Source organism: Triticum urartu, chromosome 3A (assembly GCF_056163025.1).
Source record: "Triticum urartu cultivar PI428250 chromosome 3A, HENAU_Tu73, whole genome shotgun sequence".
NCBI classification, from domain to species: domain Eukaryota; kingdom Viridiplantae; phylum Streptophyta; class Magnoliopsida; order Poales; family Poaceae; genus Triticum; species Triticum urartu.
This window is the reverse complement of record NC_141875.1, coordinates 403,096,719-403,115,482: the sequence shown is the minus strand read 5'-3', so window position 1 is coordinate 403,115,482 and position 18,764 is coordinate 403,096,719. Positions and strand designations below refer to the sequence as shown.

The following is an 18,764-nucleotide window of genomic DNA, read 5'->3' as shown; positions in this document are numbered from 1 at the left end:
ACAAATATTCCCTCAAGTTCTATCGACCATCGATACAACTCTAGCACACTTGATGCTTGCTTTATCGGAAACAGGTATGAAACTATTTTGTAGGTGTGATGCTAGAACTACTTTGCAAGAATAAAACTAGAGGTACTTTGCAAGATAATAAAAGTTAGGTGTTTAGTAAAAGGGTTTGTGTCAACAAGAAAGTTATTTGTCCCTAGGCAATCGATAACAAGTACCGGTAATCATTCTTGTAATTTTATATGAGGGAGAGGCATGACCTAAGATACTTTCTCTACTAGGATCATATGCACTTATGATTGGAACTCTAGCAAGCATCTGCAACTACTAAAGATCATTAAGGTCGTGAAACCCAACCATAGCATTAAGTATCAATTCCTCTTTATCGCATACGCCATAGCCCACCTACTCGGGTTTAATCTTCTGTCACTCTCGCAACCCACCATAAGCGGACCATGAATATATTTCAACACCCTACAGCGGGGGGCCCTCACGTTTGCGTGAGAACGGGGGGCACCGTAGGACAGCACCATAAATAAAATATACAATCATACCAACCAAGATCACGATTAACCCACAGGACAAAACGGATCTACTCAAACATCATAGGATAACCATAGATCATTGGGAAATAATATATGGAGTTGAGCACCATGTTTAAGTAGAGATTACAACGGGGAGAAGGGGTGTTACACCGCTGCATAGAGGGGGAGAGAGTTGGTTTTGACGATAGCAAGATTGTTGATGTAGATCGTCGTCCCGATCGTTGCCCCGACGGCACTCCGGCGCCACCAGAAGAGAGAGGGAGAGAGAGCCCCCTCCTTCTTCTTCTTCCTTGGCCTCCCTCCTAGATGGAAGGAGAGTGCCCCCTCTGGTCCATGGCCTCCATGGCCGCGGAGGGGCGGGAGCCCCTCCGAGATTGGATCTCCCTCTCTGTTCTCTTCTGTTTCGCGTTCCCCAAATCTGGACCTTTACTGTTTCTTTAATTTCCCGGAGATCCATGACCCCGATTGCGCTGAAATATTTTACACGATTTTTTTCCATAAATCATCTTTCTTGCGCTAGAAGAAGGGCCCCAACCGACCTTCGAGGTGGGCACAAGACACCTGGGCGCGCCAGGGGGTGCCTGGCGCGCCCTGGTGGGTTGTGGGCTCTGTGGGCCCCGTTTGCATTGATTCCACCTCCTAAAAATCACATACATTCCAAAATAATTCTCCGTAAATTTTTATCTCGTTTGGACTTCATTTGATATGGATTTTCTGCAATACAAAAAACATGCAAAAAACAGGAACTGGCACTGGATCAATAGGTTAGTCCAATAAATCATATAAAAAGTTGCCAAAAGTGTATAAAAGTTGTATAATATTGGCATGAAACAATAAAAAATTATAAATATGACGGAGACGTATCAATTGCCATGTATCCATACTCTGTACTTCATTACTTCACTCCAAGATCCGGTATCAGAAATTGAACCTCATGTACATGAGCTCTACTCCGTTGTAAAATTCAAGGCTGCGTATGCGTGCAACATACCTACAATGGTAGGCAAGCAACAATGGGACATTGTTGAGCCTGGGTTCAAACTACAAGCTCCAGTGTTGAGGAGGCCAAAAGAATGACCAAGGAAGACTAGAATCAGATCCAGTACTGAAGGTGCTGGCCTTGGCCTATGCGGAGGCTTCGAGCTCATAGCCAGATTGTGCAAAAATCTAGTTGACCCAACATTTGAAGAAGATAAGGCTGACTTCCAAGCTAGAGAAGCCCCTTTTGTGGCAGGAGAAGGCGACGCTGAGCTATCCATGGTTGCAAGTTTTGCTAGGTAACTCCAAAAGAACATTTGATTTCTATATGTATTTTCAACATATTTTTCCATTATTTTTTGCAACAAGACTAACTTCTCTGCAGCTCAAAGAGAAGTGTGAAGAAAGCAAATGTGAAGAAAACGGAGAAGACCACTAGGAAAAGGAAGGACATGCAAAAATGAACCTTGTAACACTACTAAAGGATCTTCAGGTGGATATGTTTCGTCTCTCATGCATATTCGAGATGCAAATGTTGAACCACCAGACTACCCTGCCCAAAACACAAGAAGCAAAAAAGGCTGCGCGTGTGAAGTTTGTGTGATGGTGACCTTCTGTTTGTGAATCTGGGCATGTTTCTTTTGAACCTTATGCATGTTTTGAGAATTTGGACCTTTATATTTCAAACCAACAAGTGGATGTTATTCAACCTTATATATGCTTGTGAACCTGATTTGTGTGAGCTCGAAAACTAACAACGGGGTATTTTTGAACCTTATGTGTGTTTGTGCACCTTGCTGTGTTTGTGCCATTCTCAGAAAAATGGGCCGCACAATGCTGAAATTCTCAGACAAATTTATAAAACCATGTGCTTTTGCTATCATATGTGTTGTTGTTGTCAATTAGTGTGTGACGCATCAATTAGCTAGCAACAAGAATATTATGTTGCTTTGTTTGACTATTATGTTTACCTTAAGAAAATAGGGTATGTATTTCCTTCTACATCAAAACATTCCTCTAACTTAGTTGGTTAACATGCGCAGCCGTCCAGGTCGTCGTCTTGTGTTCAAACCCCCGGCGCCAATTTTCATGTTCTTATTTTAGACTCGCCTTACAGGTGGGCTCACAGGTCAACAAAGAGAGGGGAGTTGACAAACAGAGTAAGAATACTTTTGTCAACTATCTTCGGTCAACATGCATTGACCTAACGGTGAAAATGGCTATTTCGACCACGCGCCAACGAAACAGTGGCATTTTTTAGTACTGGAAAATTTTAGTGGCAAAATGAGTATTGTAGTACAACTAATGGCAAACTGATAAAAACCCTGCTATTTCCAATGTTTGTATTTTCTGCATTTTCTGTTGAAGAACAAAACTATGGTGTAAATGACTCATGTTCAAAATAAATAGAGATTATTTATCTCTATATTTGTAATTGAGATCTTATTTCTTGCAAATAAAGAATCGATTAACCTTTGCAAAATTCAAAATGAAGCATCAAGTCATGACACACAACATTAGGAGGACGAGTGGATGTTATACTCCCTAGTGTTACGGGATATACTCTGCACAATATGTCATATTAAGTAATTTGAAATTCACACTAATGATTCCGAATCAACTTCTTGAAATTTTTATTAATTTTGCAAAGTTCATTATAATATCAACCATGATGGTCTTTAATTTACCGACTGTAAATTAATTATATCTAATTTACCCATGTAAGTAACTGATGGCTAAGAATTCGACTTATGTGGGTTTCCATCACGCTGCAGCCCCGTTCACAAATACTGTATTAGATATTCTACTAGCTTTTTCACAAATACTGTATTAGATGTTCTACTAGTTTTTTCTGAATCAGATGTACGTAGACACGTTTTAGCATGTCCATTGATTTCAGTCAGTCCGAATATAGTTCATATTATAAAATATCCAAAACATCTCACGTGTCTGAACTAAGGAGCATTTCATTCACTGTCATCGACCATATTCCGATTTCTCAGGTTCCTCCAGGCATAAGTGGAACTAGAAACCTGAACGCTATACAACAAATTCTTCAAATGCAGAAAAGATCTACTCAGATGCAATTACAATGCAGCGAAATGGAATTCAGCAGAAGAGCTAGAGAGAATTACAACGCAGCGAAGCGATTCACCGGAGTACCAAACATGGGACATGTTCCAATAATACAACGCCACCATTAAATGTTTATGTTTGCCGACAGATTCCAGCAGGATGTAAACGATACTACTCAGCCCCCCTGATTTCTTCTTGCTTGCTTGTAGGCAGAATGTCCTGACTACGCCTGAGACAAGCTGGCACGGATGTTTCTTCCCAACATGCACCCGACTCCCGGCAAACCACGATAAATGGCTTGCTGCTAGGCTTTTCAGTCCAAGAGAGCAAGGGAGCTGACCTTAGGCAGCATCACTGCGCAGGATCGCCACCGGCTTCTCCAGCATCTTCCTGAGAACCAGCAGATGCCTGTGTTGACATTGCCAGGTCAGTTTCCTCATTGTCGGTTGTAGTGGCCTCAGCATCACCATTGCCGCTTGATCCTCCTGCTCGGGAGGCTTCACCACGAGGCTCCCCAACTAGAAGAATTGTTCTTGATCGACGACCTGGGATTTCCCCGTCTGTGTAGTGTAGGATGGACCTGCCTGACCGCACAATGAAAACCATCGTTATGGACGTGGCGTGCAAAGATCTCTCACTGACGCCCTCGTCACCTTCACCGACTCCAACCCCATCTTCTCTGCCACTGATCCCCGAACGCAGCATGCTGAACAAATCCCCAAGATCACGCTGCTGCTCCATCCTATGCCAGTCTCGCTGTCGATTGGGGTCCACCTCCGTTGGTCGTACAGCAGGATGATCCTCCCTTGCGTGCTTCCTCAACTGGTTGTATGCACCCTTGAACTCACATGACTCCATGGTGCATGCTCGATCCTTAGAATTCATGAACTTCCGTGCATCATAATCCTTAGTCCAATGGCTGACCGGCCCACGGCATAATGGACATGCCAGTTTAACTGGCTGCTGGCACTCAGCGCATTCTGCTGCCCCTGAATCCTTAGAGGACTCCTTGGAGGCTTTGCGGTACTGATCAAGGCAATTGGAGTGTCTGTAGCTTGTGTCGCAAATGAAAGGGCGGCAACCTTTCTCATGTGACGAGCAGACAAGCATAACAGCATTATGAGGGTGATCCATGCACACAGGACAGCGAACCTCCTCCCATTCTGCAGCCTGCTTTGCTGCTGCAGCAGCGGTGGCAGCAGCGGCTTCCTCTGACCTGCGAGAACCACTCCGCAACTTGTATGGGGAGACACGAGATCGGCAGCCCTCGTGCGAGACTGAACGGGAGCTCCTGTCCTTTGGCATAGTTACCTCAAGTCAGTCAGATGCAAGTTGCTGTTGGTTTGTTTGAAAATTCTCTGCAATCCAAAGGAAAGCGCTACACAGAGAACAAGACAGACGCTAGGTTGATTTCTTATATCCAACTTCAAATTCTGAAAGAGAATAACAGCAACAAAGCAAGAGTTTAATCAGGTCGCAAGCAGCATATTCTAGCAGGCTACATATATATACAACAAGGGATTACACTGTTATGAACAAGAAGGCGATTTAATCTTCACGGACAAGCAATTCACAAGTCTGGCACTAAAACCATCCCTGATATACGAAACAAAATAAACTTAACCCCCGTCTGGAAATGAACACCTCCCTACGAAACCAGACAAACTTTACAAGTCAAATCGCCTAAAAATCAGGACATTTTTTAGCAATCGTGCACAGGCACGGCAGAAGTGTTGGTTCACAGGGTAGTTGGAGGACTACATCTAGGAACGCCATCAACAATCCGGCCCAAACAACGCAGACAAACCAAAATACAGCGGCAGACCACTGCCCTCCATCGATCCGCTCGAAAAGCGAACGCGCCGAACAAATTCTCCCACAGAACCCGCAAGAGACATGGTCCGCAAGTTCCGGCACGAGAGGCAGCCGAATCGGGCGGGGTCAACGGCGGAGCGGGCCAGATCGGCGCCGGCGAGATCGAGCTGCGACGGTGAGCGGAAGCGGGAGAGGGAGGAAGTTTTACCGTGCCGAACAGTCAGGGGTAACAGCGAACCGCGTCCGTGGCCGCCGGAGACCCTCGGCGGCGTCGGCGGCGGCGCCGAGACCTAGGAGGGTAGCGGCGAGGAGACGCTAAGGTAGGGGAGGAGGGGAAGGGAAAGGAAAGGAGAAGGAAACGAGAGTGTGATGGGCGGGTCGGCTTTGCTACGTCTTTATAGGTGGGGCGTCTGACGTGGACAGTGACGTGGTTGGCTAAGGCTCGCTCGCTCGCACCCTCGCGACGGATGCCCAGGGGCTCCACCACGTCGGCCAGCGCGGCCGCCTTCCGTGATCCGACCTCACTGTGCGCCGACCCCGCACCTGCCAAGTGGTCCCTACCTGCCGGTGTTGCGCTAGCGTCGGTACATCGAGGGGGCCACCATAGACTCGGTAGGTTGTCAGTGAGAATGATGCGTAGGGGCCACCACTGCACCGGCGGTTCATGTGGCGTGACTGCGAATGTATGCGATCTGCCACGCCAGCTCGTGCCATGCTAGAATAATGAAAAGCATATGCACATACCCTTCGTCGATGACAGGTGGCCCAACGCTCGTGCGTGGGTCCAGCTAAGGGGGGCGCCGTGTGTGCCTAGAACGGTGGGTGAGGAATAACCTGGTGGGAGCCATGGAGAGTAGGCCGTACGCTAGATTTAATAACAATCCCCACTCTAGTGGCCTTTGGATGCCTTTGTTTGAACTTTTCGTTGTCCAGGCCCAGGCCCTCGGGGCTTGAACAAATAGAAGGCAGCCTTCAAATTCAAAGTTATATCCTGGAGTAGTTTTGAGTACTAACATGCATATGAAAAAATATTAAAGAAACTTGGGTTCCGGCACACCCTATATGTAAAAAATAATTAGTAATTTAGAAAAGTTCAAAAAAATATCAAGTAGAACTTGGGTTCCGGCACACCCTATATGCAAAAAATAATTAGAACTTAAAAAAGTTCAAAAAATTCTAAAACTTTTTTGATATCAAACATGATCAAGTATTGTAGTCGTATAAAAAGATTCATCAGAAAATGACTTTCGTTGCATCCTGGGTCGAAGATTTGGCAAAAAAAAACGATATATGCAAGTACTATGCACGATATATTGTGGTCATAAACTTGTCTTTTTTGCCATGAAGTCAATATGAATCATTTCTTGTCCAAACTTTTTATACAAGTACAATACCTGATTATCTTTGATTCCAAACAAGATTTGGAATTTTTTGAACTTTTTTGAATTACTAATTTTTTTGCGCATATAGGGTGCGCGGGTACCCGAGAGCACCAAGTTCCCGTCCTATGCATATGTTACTAGTCTATATTACTATCTCTGTAGTGAGGAGTAACATATGTGTGGTGTTATACAATATTTTCTTTATTAGGCTTCTTCCGGTATCATGCACTTAGACTCGCAAACATGTTTACGTGGCAGATAACTAAAGAAGAGAGAGGGTTATAGTAATATAGGTAGATATTGAAGGAAATATGCCCTAGAGGCCAATAATAAAGTTGTTATTTATATTTCCTTATATCATGATAATTGTTTATTATTCATGCTAGAATTGTATTAACCGAAAACTTAGTACATGTGTGAATACATAGACAAACAGAGTGTCACTAGTTTGCCTCTACTTGACTAGCTCGTTGAATCAATGATGGTTATGTTTCCTAACCATAGACATGAGTTGTCATTTGCTTAACGGGATCACATCATTAGAGAATGATGTGATTGACTTGACCCATCTGTTAGCTTAGTACGATGATCATTTAGTTTGTTGCTATTGCTTTCTCCATAACTTATACATGTTCCTATGACTATGAGATCATGCAACTCTCGAATACCGGAGGAACGCTTTGTGTGCTACCAAACGTCACAACGTAACTGGGTGATTATAAAGGTGCTCCACATGTGTCTCCAATGGTGTTTGTTGAGTTGGCATAGATCGAGATTAGGATTTGTCACTCCGAGTATCGGAGAGGTATCTCTAGGCCCTCTCAGTAATGCACATCACTATAAGCCTTGCAAGCATTGTGACTAATGAGTTAGTTGTGGGATGATGCATTACGGAACGAGTAAAGAGACTTGTCGGTAACAAGATTGAACTAGGTATTGAGATACCGACGATCGAATCTCGGGCAAGTAACATACCGATGACAAAGGGAACAACGTATGTTGTTATGCGGTTTGACTGATAAAGATCTTCGTAGAATATGTAGGAACCAATATGAGCATCCAGGTTCCACTATTGGTTATTGACCAGAAGTGAGTCTCGGTCATGTCTACATAGTTCTCGAACTCGTAGGGTCCGCACGCTTAACATTCGGTGACGATCGATATTATGAGTTTATGTGTTTTGATGAACCGAAGGTTGTTCGAAGTCCCGGATGTGATCACGGGCATGACGAGGAGTCTCGAAATGGTCGAGACATAAAGATCGATATATTGGAAGCCTATGTTTGGACATCGGAATGGTTCCGAGTGGTTCGGGCATTTTTCCAAAGTACCGGGAGGTTACCGGACCCCCCCGGGAGAAGTTATGGGCCTTATGGGCCATAAGAAGGAAGCACACCAGCCCACAAGGGGCTGGTGCGCCCCTCTTGGGCAGGAGGCCGAATTGGAATAGGTTTTGGGGGGGGGGGGGCTTTCCTTCTCTCCTACTCCTCCTTCCCTTCCTCTCCTACTCCAACTAGGGAAGGGGGGGGAATCCTACTCCCGGTGGGAGTAGGACTCCCCTAGGGCGCGCCATAGAGAGGGCCGGTCCCTCCCCTCCTCCACTCCTTTATGTACGGGGGAGGGGGCACCCCATGGACACATAAGTTGATCATTGATCTTTTAGCCGTGTGTGGTGCCCTCCTCCACCAAAATCCACCTTGATCATATCGTAGCGGTGCTTAGGCGAAGCCCTATTCCGGTAGCATCATCATCACCGTCATCACGTCGTCGTGTTGACGAAGCACTCCCTTGACACTCTGCTGGATTGTGAGTTTGTGGGACGTCATCGAGCCGAACGTGTGCAGATCGCGGAGGTGCCGTACCTTCGGTGCTAGGATCGGTCGATCATGAAGACGTACGACTACATCAACCGCGTTGTCATAACGCTTCCGCTTACGGTCTAAGAGGGTACGTGGACAACACTCTTCCCTCTCATTGCTATGCATCACCATGATCTTGCCTGTGCGTAGGAATTTTTTTGAAATTACTGCGTTCCCCAACAGTGGCATCCGAGCCAGGTTTATGCGTAGATGTCATATGCACGAGTAGAACACAAAGGAGTTGTGGGCGTGGGTGTATACATATTGCTTGCCGTCACTAGTTGATTCTTGATTCGGCGGTATTGTTGGATGAAGCGGCCCAGACCGACATTACTCGTACGCTTACGCAAGACTGGTTCTACCGATGTGCTTCGCACACAGGTGGCTGGTGGGTGTCAGTTTCTCCAACTTTAGTTGAATCGGATTCAATGAACAGGGTTCTTTCTGAAGATCAAAAAGCAATCACTATACCGCGTTGTGTTTTTGATGCGTAGGTAATAACGGCTCTTTCTCAGCCCGTAGCAGCCACGTAAAAACTTGCAACAACAAAGTAGAGGACGTCTAACTTGTTTTTGCAGGGCATGTTGTGATGTGATATGGTCAAGACGTGATGAGATATAAATTGTTGTATGAGATGATCATGTTTTGTTAAAGTTATCGGCAACTAGCAGGAGCCTTATGGTTGTCTCTTTATTGCATAAGATGCAAGCGCCATATAATTGCTTTACTTTATCACTATGCGATATCAATAGTTGCAAAAGCAATAGTTGGTGAGACGACCATGTGACGACACGTTGATAGAGATCAAGATGATGGAGATCATGGTGTCACGCCGGTGACGATAGAGATCATGACTGTGTTTTGGAGATGGAGATCAAAGGCACAAGATGATGATGGCCATATCATGTCACATATTTTTCATTGCATGTGATGTTTATCCTTTATGTATCTTATTTTTCTTAGTTCGGCGGTAGCATTATAAGATGATCTCTCACTAAATTTCAAGGTATAAGTGTTCTCCCTCAGTATGCACCGCTGCAACAGTTCGTCGTGCCGAGACACCAAGTGATGATCGGGTGTGATAAGCTCTACATTCACATACAACAGGTGCAAGCCAGTTTTGCACACGCAGAATACTCGGGTTAAACTTGACGAGCCTAGCATATGCATATATGGCCTCGAAACACTGGAGACCGAAAGGTCGAGTGTGAATCATATAGTAGATATGATCAACATAGTCATGTTCACCATTGAAACTACTCCATCTCACGTGATGATCGGACATGGTTTAGTTGATTTGGATCACGTGATCATTTAGATGACTAGAGGGATGTCTATCTAAGTGGGAGTTCTTAAGTAATATGATTAATTGAACTTTGATTTATCATGAACTTATTCCTGATAGTATTTGCATATCTATGTTGTAGATCAATAGCTTGCGATGTAGCTCCCCGTTTATTTTTTGATATGTTCCTAGAGAAAAATAAGTTGAAAGATGATAGTAGCAATGATGCGGACTGGGTCCGTGATCTGAGGATTATCCTCATTGCTGCACAAAAGAATTATGTCCTTGATGCACCGCTAGGTGACAGACCTATTGCAGGAGCAGATGCACACGTTATGAACATTTGACAAAGCTCGGTATGATGACTACTTAATAGTTTAGTGCACCATGCTTTACGGCTTAGAACCAAGACTTCAAAAACGTTTTGAACGCCACGGAACATATAAGATGTTCTAAGACTTGAAATTGGTACTTCATACTCATGCCCGTGTCGAGAGGTATGAGACCTCTGACAGTACTTTGCCTAAAAGGTGGAGGAGAATAGCTCAACTAGTGAGCATGTGCTTAGATTTTCTGGGTACTACAATTGCTTGAATCAAGTGGGAGTTAATCTTCAAGATAAGATAGTAATTGATAAAGTTCTCTAGTCACTATCACCAAGTTACTAGAACTTAGTGATGAACTATAATATGCAAGGGATGACGAAAGTAATTCCCAAACTCTTCGCGATGCTGAAATCGGTGAAGGTAGAAATCAAGAAATAACATCAAGTGTTGATGGTTAACAAGACCACTAGTTTCAAGAAAAGGGCAAAGGGAAAGAAAGAGGAACTTCAAATAAGAAAGGCAAGCAAGTTGCCACTCCCATGAAGAAGCTCAAAGCTAGACCCAAGCCTGGAACTAAGTGCTTCTACTTCAAAGGAAATGGTCACTGGAAGTGGAACTGCCCTAGATACTTGGCGGATAAGAAGGATGGCAAAGTGAAAGTATATATTTGATATACATGTTATTGATGTGTACTTTACTAGTGTTTATAACAACACCTCAGTATCTGATACTGGTTCAGTTACTAAGAGTAGTAACTCGAAACGGGAGTTGCAAAATAAATAGAGACTAGTTAAGGGCGAGGTGATGATGTGAGTTGGAAGTGATTCCAAGGTTGATAAGATCACCATCGCACACTCCCTTTACCTTCGGGATTAGTGTTGAACTTAAAATAAATGTTATTTGGTGTTTGCGTAAAGCATAATATGATTGGATCATGTTTATTGCAACACGGTTATTCATTTAAATCAAGGATAATTGTTATTCTGTTTACATGAATAAAACCTTCTGAGGTCATACACCCAAGGTGAATGGTTTATTGAATCTCGATCGTAGTAATACACATATTCATAATATTGAAGCCAAAAGATGCAAAGTTAATAATGATAGTGCAACTTATATGTGGCACTGCCGTTTAGGTCATATTGGTGTAAAGACCATGAAGAAACTCCATGCTGATGGGCTTTTGGAATCACTTGATTATGAATCATTTGATGCTTGCGAACCATGCCTCGTGGGAAAGATGACTAGAACTCCGTTCTCCGGAACAATGGAGCAAGCAACTGACTTATTGGAAATAATACATACTGATGTATGCAATCCGATGAGTGTTGAGGCTCGCGGCGAGTATCGTTATTTTCTGATCTTCACAGATGATTTGAGCAAATATGGGTATATCTACTTGATGAAACATAAGTATGAAGCATTTGAAAAGTTCAAAGAATTTCAGAGTGAAGTGGAAAATCATCGTAACAAGAAAATAAAGTTTCTGCGATTTGATCGTGGAGGAGAATATTTGAGTTACGAGTTTGGTCTTCATTTGAAACAATGCGGAATAGTTTCACAACTCACGCCACCTGGAACACCACAGCGTAATGGTGTGTCCGAACGTCATAATCGTACTTTATTAGATATGGTGCAATCTATGATGTCTCTTACCGATTTATCACTATCGTTTTGGGGTTATACATTAGAGACAGCTGCATTCACGTTAAATAGGGCACCATCTAAATCCGTTGAGACGACACCATATGAAATGTGGTTTAGCAAGAAACCTAAGCTGTCGTTTCTTAAAGTTTGGGGCTATGATGCTTATGTGAAAAAGTTTCAACCTGATAAGCTCGAACCCAAATCGGAGAAATGCGTCTTCATAGGATACCCAAAGGAAACTGTTGGGTACATCTTCTATCACAGATCCGAAGGCAAGATATTCATTCCTAAGAATGGATCCTTTCTAGAGAAGAGGTTTCTCTCGAAAGAAGTGATTGGGAGGATTGTAAAACTTGATGAGGTAATTGTACCTTCTCCCGAATTGGAAAGTAGTTCATCACAGAAATCAGTTCTAGTGATTCCTACACCAATTAGTGAGGAAGTTAATGATGATGATCATGAAACTTCAGATCAAGTTACTACCGAACCTCATAGGTCAACCAGAATATGTTTCGCACTAGAGTGGTACGGTAATCCTGTTCTGGAGGTCATGTTACTTGACCATGAACTATGAGGAAGCGATGATGAGCCCAGATTCCGCGAAATGGCTTGAAGCCATGAAATATGAGATGAGATCCATGTATTAGAAAAAAGTATGGACTTTGATTGACTTGCCCGTTGATCGGTGAGCCATTAAGAATAAATGGATTTTCAAGAGGAAGACGGACACTGATAGTAGTGTTACTATCTACAAATCTTGAATTGTTGCAAAAGGTTTTCGACAAGTTCAAGATGTTGACGACGATGAGATTTTCTCACTCGTAGCGATGCTTAAGTGTATCCGAATCATGTTAGCAATTGCCACATTTTATGAAATCTGGCAAATGGATGTCAAAACTGTATTCCTTAATGGATTTCTTAAAGAAGAGTTGTATATGATGCAACAAGAAGGTTTTGTCAATCTGTAAGGGTGTATTTATCCCTTAGTTGTTTTGGTGACTGATGACAATTCTTTTGCCGACTAATCGTGTGCATTGAGTATTTTAGACATTTCATCACTAGGCACAAGATGTTTTGGTGCCCCTCGAAGACTATTGAAGACGGCGTTTCTCTATGTTTCTTTTCGGTGGATTTGAGTTGTAGGAAAGCCGTACTATTAAGAGGGGGTCCGCTTTGGAATGGTTTGGGTGGAATCATCATGTACACATCTTCTCCTTTGCGCCGCTTTTCCTTTGGCACTCTGGAGCATCCTCCGTCTTTTCTCGTCTATGCAAATTGTCGGGTTGGCAGAGCTTGGGCATGCGGTAGTACTGCTCCTAGGAGCGGTAGTACCGCAGGCCCTTGCGGTAGTACCGGGCCCAGGCGCGGTAGTACCGCAAGCGCCCATGGTAGTACCGCTCCTTTGGAGCTGTGGTACCATGGCCCCAGGACAGATGCTGTTGCGGCTGTAGTAGTAGGAGCGGATGTAATTTTTTACATCTGCGCCCTATGCGGTAGTACCGCGCCCGGTGCGCGGTAGTACCATGCGTTCTGGTCTGGCTCAGCAACCTGCGTGATAGTAGGAGCGGATGTAATTTTTTACATCCGCACCCCGCGCGGTAGTACCGCCCCTGGCTCATGGTACTATCGTGTCGGATTTTTGCATTGACTCCAACTCAACGGAAGTTGCCACGGATGTATTTTTATATATCCGTGCCTTATCAAAATCTGGAACATCCTTGCCTTGCGGTAGTACCGCAAGGGGGAGCGGTAGTACCGCACCAGCGGTTCTACCACCCTTTGCTTCAGTGCATTTGGGCTATCCTGGTTTGTGCTGCTCAGGCGGTAGTACCGTGGGGCCCTGCGGTAGTACCGCATGCCCCTGCGGTAGTACCGCGGCCCTGGCGTGGTAGTACCGTGCTACGGAGGCTGGGTTGGTGGATAACGGTTGGATTTGTTCTTCCACTATATAAGGGGTGTCTTCTTCTCCGAGTTGACTATCTCTTCCACCCCCAAGCTCCATTATTGCTCCAAGCTTCATTTTCGCCCGATCTATCTCCCTAGCCAATCAAACTTGTTGATTCTCTAGGGATTGGTGGATAAGGCCTAGATCTACACTTCCACCAAGAGGAATTTGATTCCCCCACTCATCCCTTGCAGATCTTGTTACTCTTGGGTGTTTGAGCACCCTAGATGGTTGAGGTCACCGCGAAGCCATATTCCATTGTGGTGAAGCTTTGTGGTATCGTTGGGAGCCTCCAATTAAGTTGTGGAGATAGCCCCAACCTTGTTTGTAAAGGTCCGGTCGCCGCCTCCAAGGGCACCAATAGTGGAATCACGGCATCTTGCATTGTGTGAGGGCGTGAGGAGAATACGGTGGCCCTAGTGGCTTCTTGGGGAGCATTGTGCCTCCACACCGCTCCAACAGAGACGCACTTCCCTTCAAAAGGAAGAAACTTCGGTAACACATCCTCGTCTTCACCGGCTCCACTCTTGGTTATCTCATGCCTTTACTTGTGCAAGCTTATTTGTGTTATATCCCTTGCTTGCTTGTGTACTTGTTCTTGTTGCATCATATAGGTTGCTCACCTAGTTGCATATCTAGACAACCTACTTTGATGCAAAGTTTAAATTGGTAAAGAAAAGTTAAAAATTGTTAGTTGCCTATTCACCCCCCTCTAGTCAACTATATCGATCCTTTCAATTGGTATCAGAGCCTCGTCTCTTTATTAAGGACTTTGATGTCCGAAGAGTATGGTTGACACCGTAGACGGTGTGGAGGAGCACTCCGGTGTGAATCCAGTCTCGTCTACGGACGATGGGGGAACCACGGTCTCTCGTGAGGAATTCAATGTGGCTTTGGACACATTGAAAACCTCCATGACGACTAAGGTTGAAAGCATGTTTAATAAATTCTTAGAAGGGCTTAAACTTTCTACCGCACCATTGAAAGTGGGTGATCCCACTAACAAGGTGACAGATGCTAACTCCGACAAGGGGGAAGCTACTAGTGAAAAGGCTCCTTCTTCTAGTGGTAAAATTGGCAACGGCATCTTTGCCCATGTGGAACCTCCGCTTACTTATGGTGGACCGATTCCTTCCACTCATTTGAATCATGCCGGTCCTCCCCCTAAGATTGTGAAAAATGAGGACTTTGATTCTTGGGTTTATTGCTCTAAGCGTCATTTGAACCATGTTAATACTAACCTTTGGAGAATCATTGAAGAAGGTTTTTATCCGCATGACCGAAGCAACTTCACCCCTAGAGAAGCCACAGATAATCGATTCAATGAGAATGCTCTCTTCATCATCCAAGATGTAATTCCACCCAAAGATCTTGCTCATCTCCGGCCCTTCACCATGGCCAAGGATGCATGGCACCATGTTGTTTCCCTCTACAGGGGAAGCGCATGCATTCAACGCTCCAACTATGAAGTGGTGCAAGATGAAGCCGATGTGTTTTCAATGAAAGAAGATGAAGAACCTCATGAGCTTTATCGGAGATTAACCAAACTCACGGTCTCACTCTGAGATCATGGGAGCAAGGATACGGATGACAATTGGATCAAGTGAAAATTCCTCAAGGCCATGATGCCTTATCACAAGGCAATGTCCTCCGTCATTCGTCAAAGTCCGGACTTCCACACCTTGTCCTCAAGTGAAGTGCTGGATGAGTTTGTGCCTATGAGCATCTTGGACAAGACCGCCGACAATGCGGTGTTACGTTCTCAAAGAGCAAAGAAGCCCAGCCTTGCATTGAAGGCCAATGTTAGCATGGAAGAAGAGGAAGAAGAGGAGAGCAACCCCGAAGATACAAAGTATGCCTATCATGAACACATGGCTCTTGCTTCAAGGCAATTTTGGAGCAAGAAGAACACAAGGCCCAACTTCAACAAAAACCACTCAAGTGGCGCGAAGGTCAAGCAACGAGTGAGGATGTGCTATAATTGTGGCAATGTGAGCCACTTTGTTGCGGAATGTCCTTATGAGAAGAGGGAAGACAATGGTGGCAAGCTCATCCGAAAGGACAAGGCCAAGTCTTTCCCCAACAAGAGCAAATTCACCAAGAAGACTCCTCCCAAGGGGTTGGTGGCACAAGAAGAGTACAATGAGGATAATGATGATGATGTAGACGGCAAGCCGGTTGCCATGGCCTCCATTGCCATTGCGACAACTCCATGGGTGTCTCTCTTCGACTCACCCAATGAGAACATCGCCGCCAAGTGCCTCATGGCTAAAGCCACCAACATGGTAACCCCCAACATCAAAACTACCATCATTAATAATCCTTCTTTGACGGATTGCATTGATGAACATGAGGGGTCTAATGTGGAGGGAAATGACTTTGAGTCTTTTATGAGTAAGCTTAAGGGTAAATCCAAGAAGCACTTCGTTGCTCTCTTGGAACAACTTGGTGAAGCCAATGACATGATCGAGGCTCACGAGGACACCATCTCTAAGATGGAGGGGCATAGTCGTGACTATGTCGATGAGATATCACATCTCTCTAATGCTATTGAGGAAGAGTGTGGTCATCGCTTGGCTCTTGAGGAGTCACACAATGATGACCATGCTAAACTAAAGAAAGATCTTGATCATGCTCTTGTTGTTTCTCGTGTGCTAAACTCCTAGAAGGCCAAGCTTGGAGTTGATCTTGCTAGACTCAAAGAGGAGTTTGACTTACTTGACAAGGCTCACGAGGTCTTGAAGAGTGCTCATGCTAGCCTCAAAGGGTCTCATGATCAACTCCAAGTAAAGCTAACCAAGGAGAAAGCCACATTTCCTCATATGGTCTTAATTGATAATGCAAATGCTAATAACCCATGTTGTGAGCATGTGCATCTTGTTGAGGAGAATGCTAAGTTGAAGGAGCAACTTGAGAAAGGCCTTGTGTCGTGCATACAAGGCGAGAAGAACCTCAACAACCTTTTGAGCAATCAAAAGGAAGTTGTGGCCAAGGAAGGGATTAGGTTTGCACCCAAGTCCAAGAACAAGAAGAAGAATGACAATACCAAATGACCTCCTCCTCTCATGCAAACTTTTGTCAAAGAGGGAGAGGGTGCCTCTAATAAGAAGAAGAACAATGTGAAGAGTAGTGATGCCAAGAAGGGCAATGCTACTCCTCCCAACAAAGCCAACGACTTTAATCCTTCTTATGTCTTATGCCGTGCTAGTGATGGACATGTTTATGCCAGATTTGTTGGTTCTTCTTATGAGTACATTGAATGGTCTATTTGGGTTCCTAAGACCCTTGTTACTAACATCAAAGGACCCATTACAAAATGGGTACCTAAAACCAAGCATTGATTTCTTGTAGGTGTTTGCTTCCGGTGGGGGATCATGGTTGCTCAATAGTGGAGCCACTAATCATATGATCGGAAGCAAGGACTTGGTGGTGGATGTGCAAAAGATTCCTTCTATTCCCACCAACGTCGAGTGGGGTGACGCCTCGTCCTCTAAGGTATTGGGACTCCGCAAGGTAGTCATTTCTCATGATCTCACGATCGAGAAGGCCATGCTTGTTGAGTCCCTTGTATACAATTTACTTTCCATTCATCAACTTGCGCTCATGGGTTTTGCCACCTTCTTTGGTGTTGATACCGTGGCCCTCTTGTGGAGCAAGACTCTTAAAGTAGCCTTTGTTGGGCATGTCGAAAATGGTCTCTATGTGATTAACTTTTCGGAGCAACTCACTAAGACTGTGACATGCCTAATGGCTAAAGTTGACGTGGGATGGCTTTGGCATCGCCGTTTAGCCCATGTCAATATGAGATCTTTGCAAAGTCTTCTCAAGGGGGACCATCCGTGGACTAACAAATGTTAGTTTTGCTAAAGATCGTGCTTGCAGTGCATGTATCGAAGGAAAGCTACATGAAAAGGCTCACCCTCCCATGACTATCATTTACTCGAAGAGGCCTTTGGAGCTCCTTCACATGGATCTCTTTGGGCTCCATCTTTTGATAGTCTTGGGGGTAGGAAGTATTGCTTTGTGATTGTCGATGATTATTCAAGATACACTTGGGTATATTTCTTCAAGAGGAAGAGTGAGACCCAACAAACCGTCATTGACTTTGCAAATAAAGCTCAACGTAAACACAATGCAAAGATCTTGACAATAAGAAGTGACAACGACACGGAGTCCAAGAACTACACCTTGGATGAGTTTCTTAGTGATGAGGGGATCAAGCATCAATATTCCGCACCTTACACCCCTCAACAAATTGGTGTAGCGGAGAGGAAGAACCAGACGTTGATGGATGCGACAAGGACCATGATGGCGGAGTTCAAGTCTCCATACAACTTTCGGGCCGAAGCCATCAACACCGCATGTCATGCATCCAATCGGCTCTACCTCCGCAAAGGCTTGAACAAAACTCCATATGAGATACTCACCGGTAACAAGCCCAACCTCAAGTACTTCCGGGTGTTCGGGTGTAAGTGTTTCATTCTCAAGAAAGGTGTTCGTTTGTCTAAATTTGAGGCTAGAGCTCATGAGGGCATATTTGTTGGTTATGCTACAAACTCCCATGCTTACCGTGTCCTCAATAAGTCCACCGGACTTATTGAGGAGACATGTAACATGGATTTTGATGAGAATAATGGCTCCCAAGTGGAGAAAAGTGGCACTTGTGATGTAGGTGATGAAATTCCTCCCCAAGCCATAAGAAGAATGGGTGTTGGTTTTATCCTACCCATTGAGGATCCCCTTGTGGCTGAAGGAGAAGGACAATGTTCCACTCATGTGGAGCCATCACCAACTCAAGGCCCACACACTCTCGAAGAACAAAGTGAAGGCCCTCAACCTCATGAACAAGACCAAGGGAAAATCAACCTCAAGATGGTGTTGAATCACCAAGTGATGCCCA

At 44.5% G+C, this 18,764-nt stretch overlaps 1 protein-coding gene across 1 annotated transcript; it reads right to left on the bottom strand.

The window, feature by feature from the left end:
- Positions 1-3,476: 3,476 nt before the first annotated feature.
- Positions 3,477-5,802, bottom strand: LOC125528011 (uncharacterized). The gene is made up of 2 exons (XM_048692523.2): positions 5,629-5,802; positions 3,477-5,038 (listed from the first exon to the last, which is right to left on the bottom strand). Exon 2 carries the CDS (start codon positions 4,908-4,910, stop codon positions 3,957-3,959), a length of 954 nt encoding a protein of 317 aa, XP_048548480.1. The 5' UTR covers positions 4,911-5,038; positions 5,629-5,802; the 3' UTR covers positions 3,477-3,956.
- Positions 5,803-18,764: the final 12,962 nt, after the last annotated feature.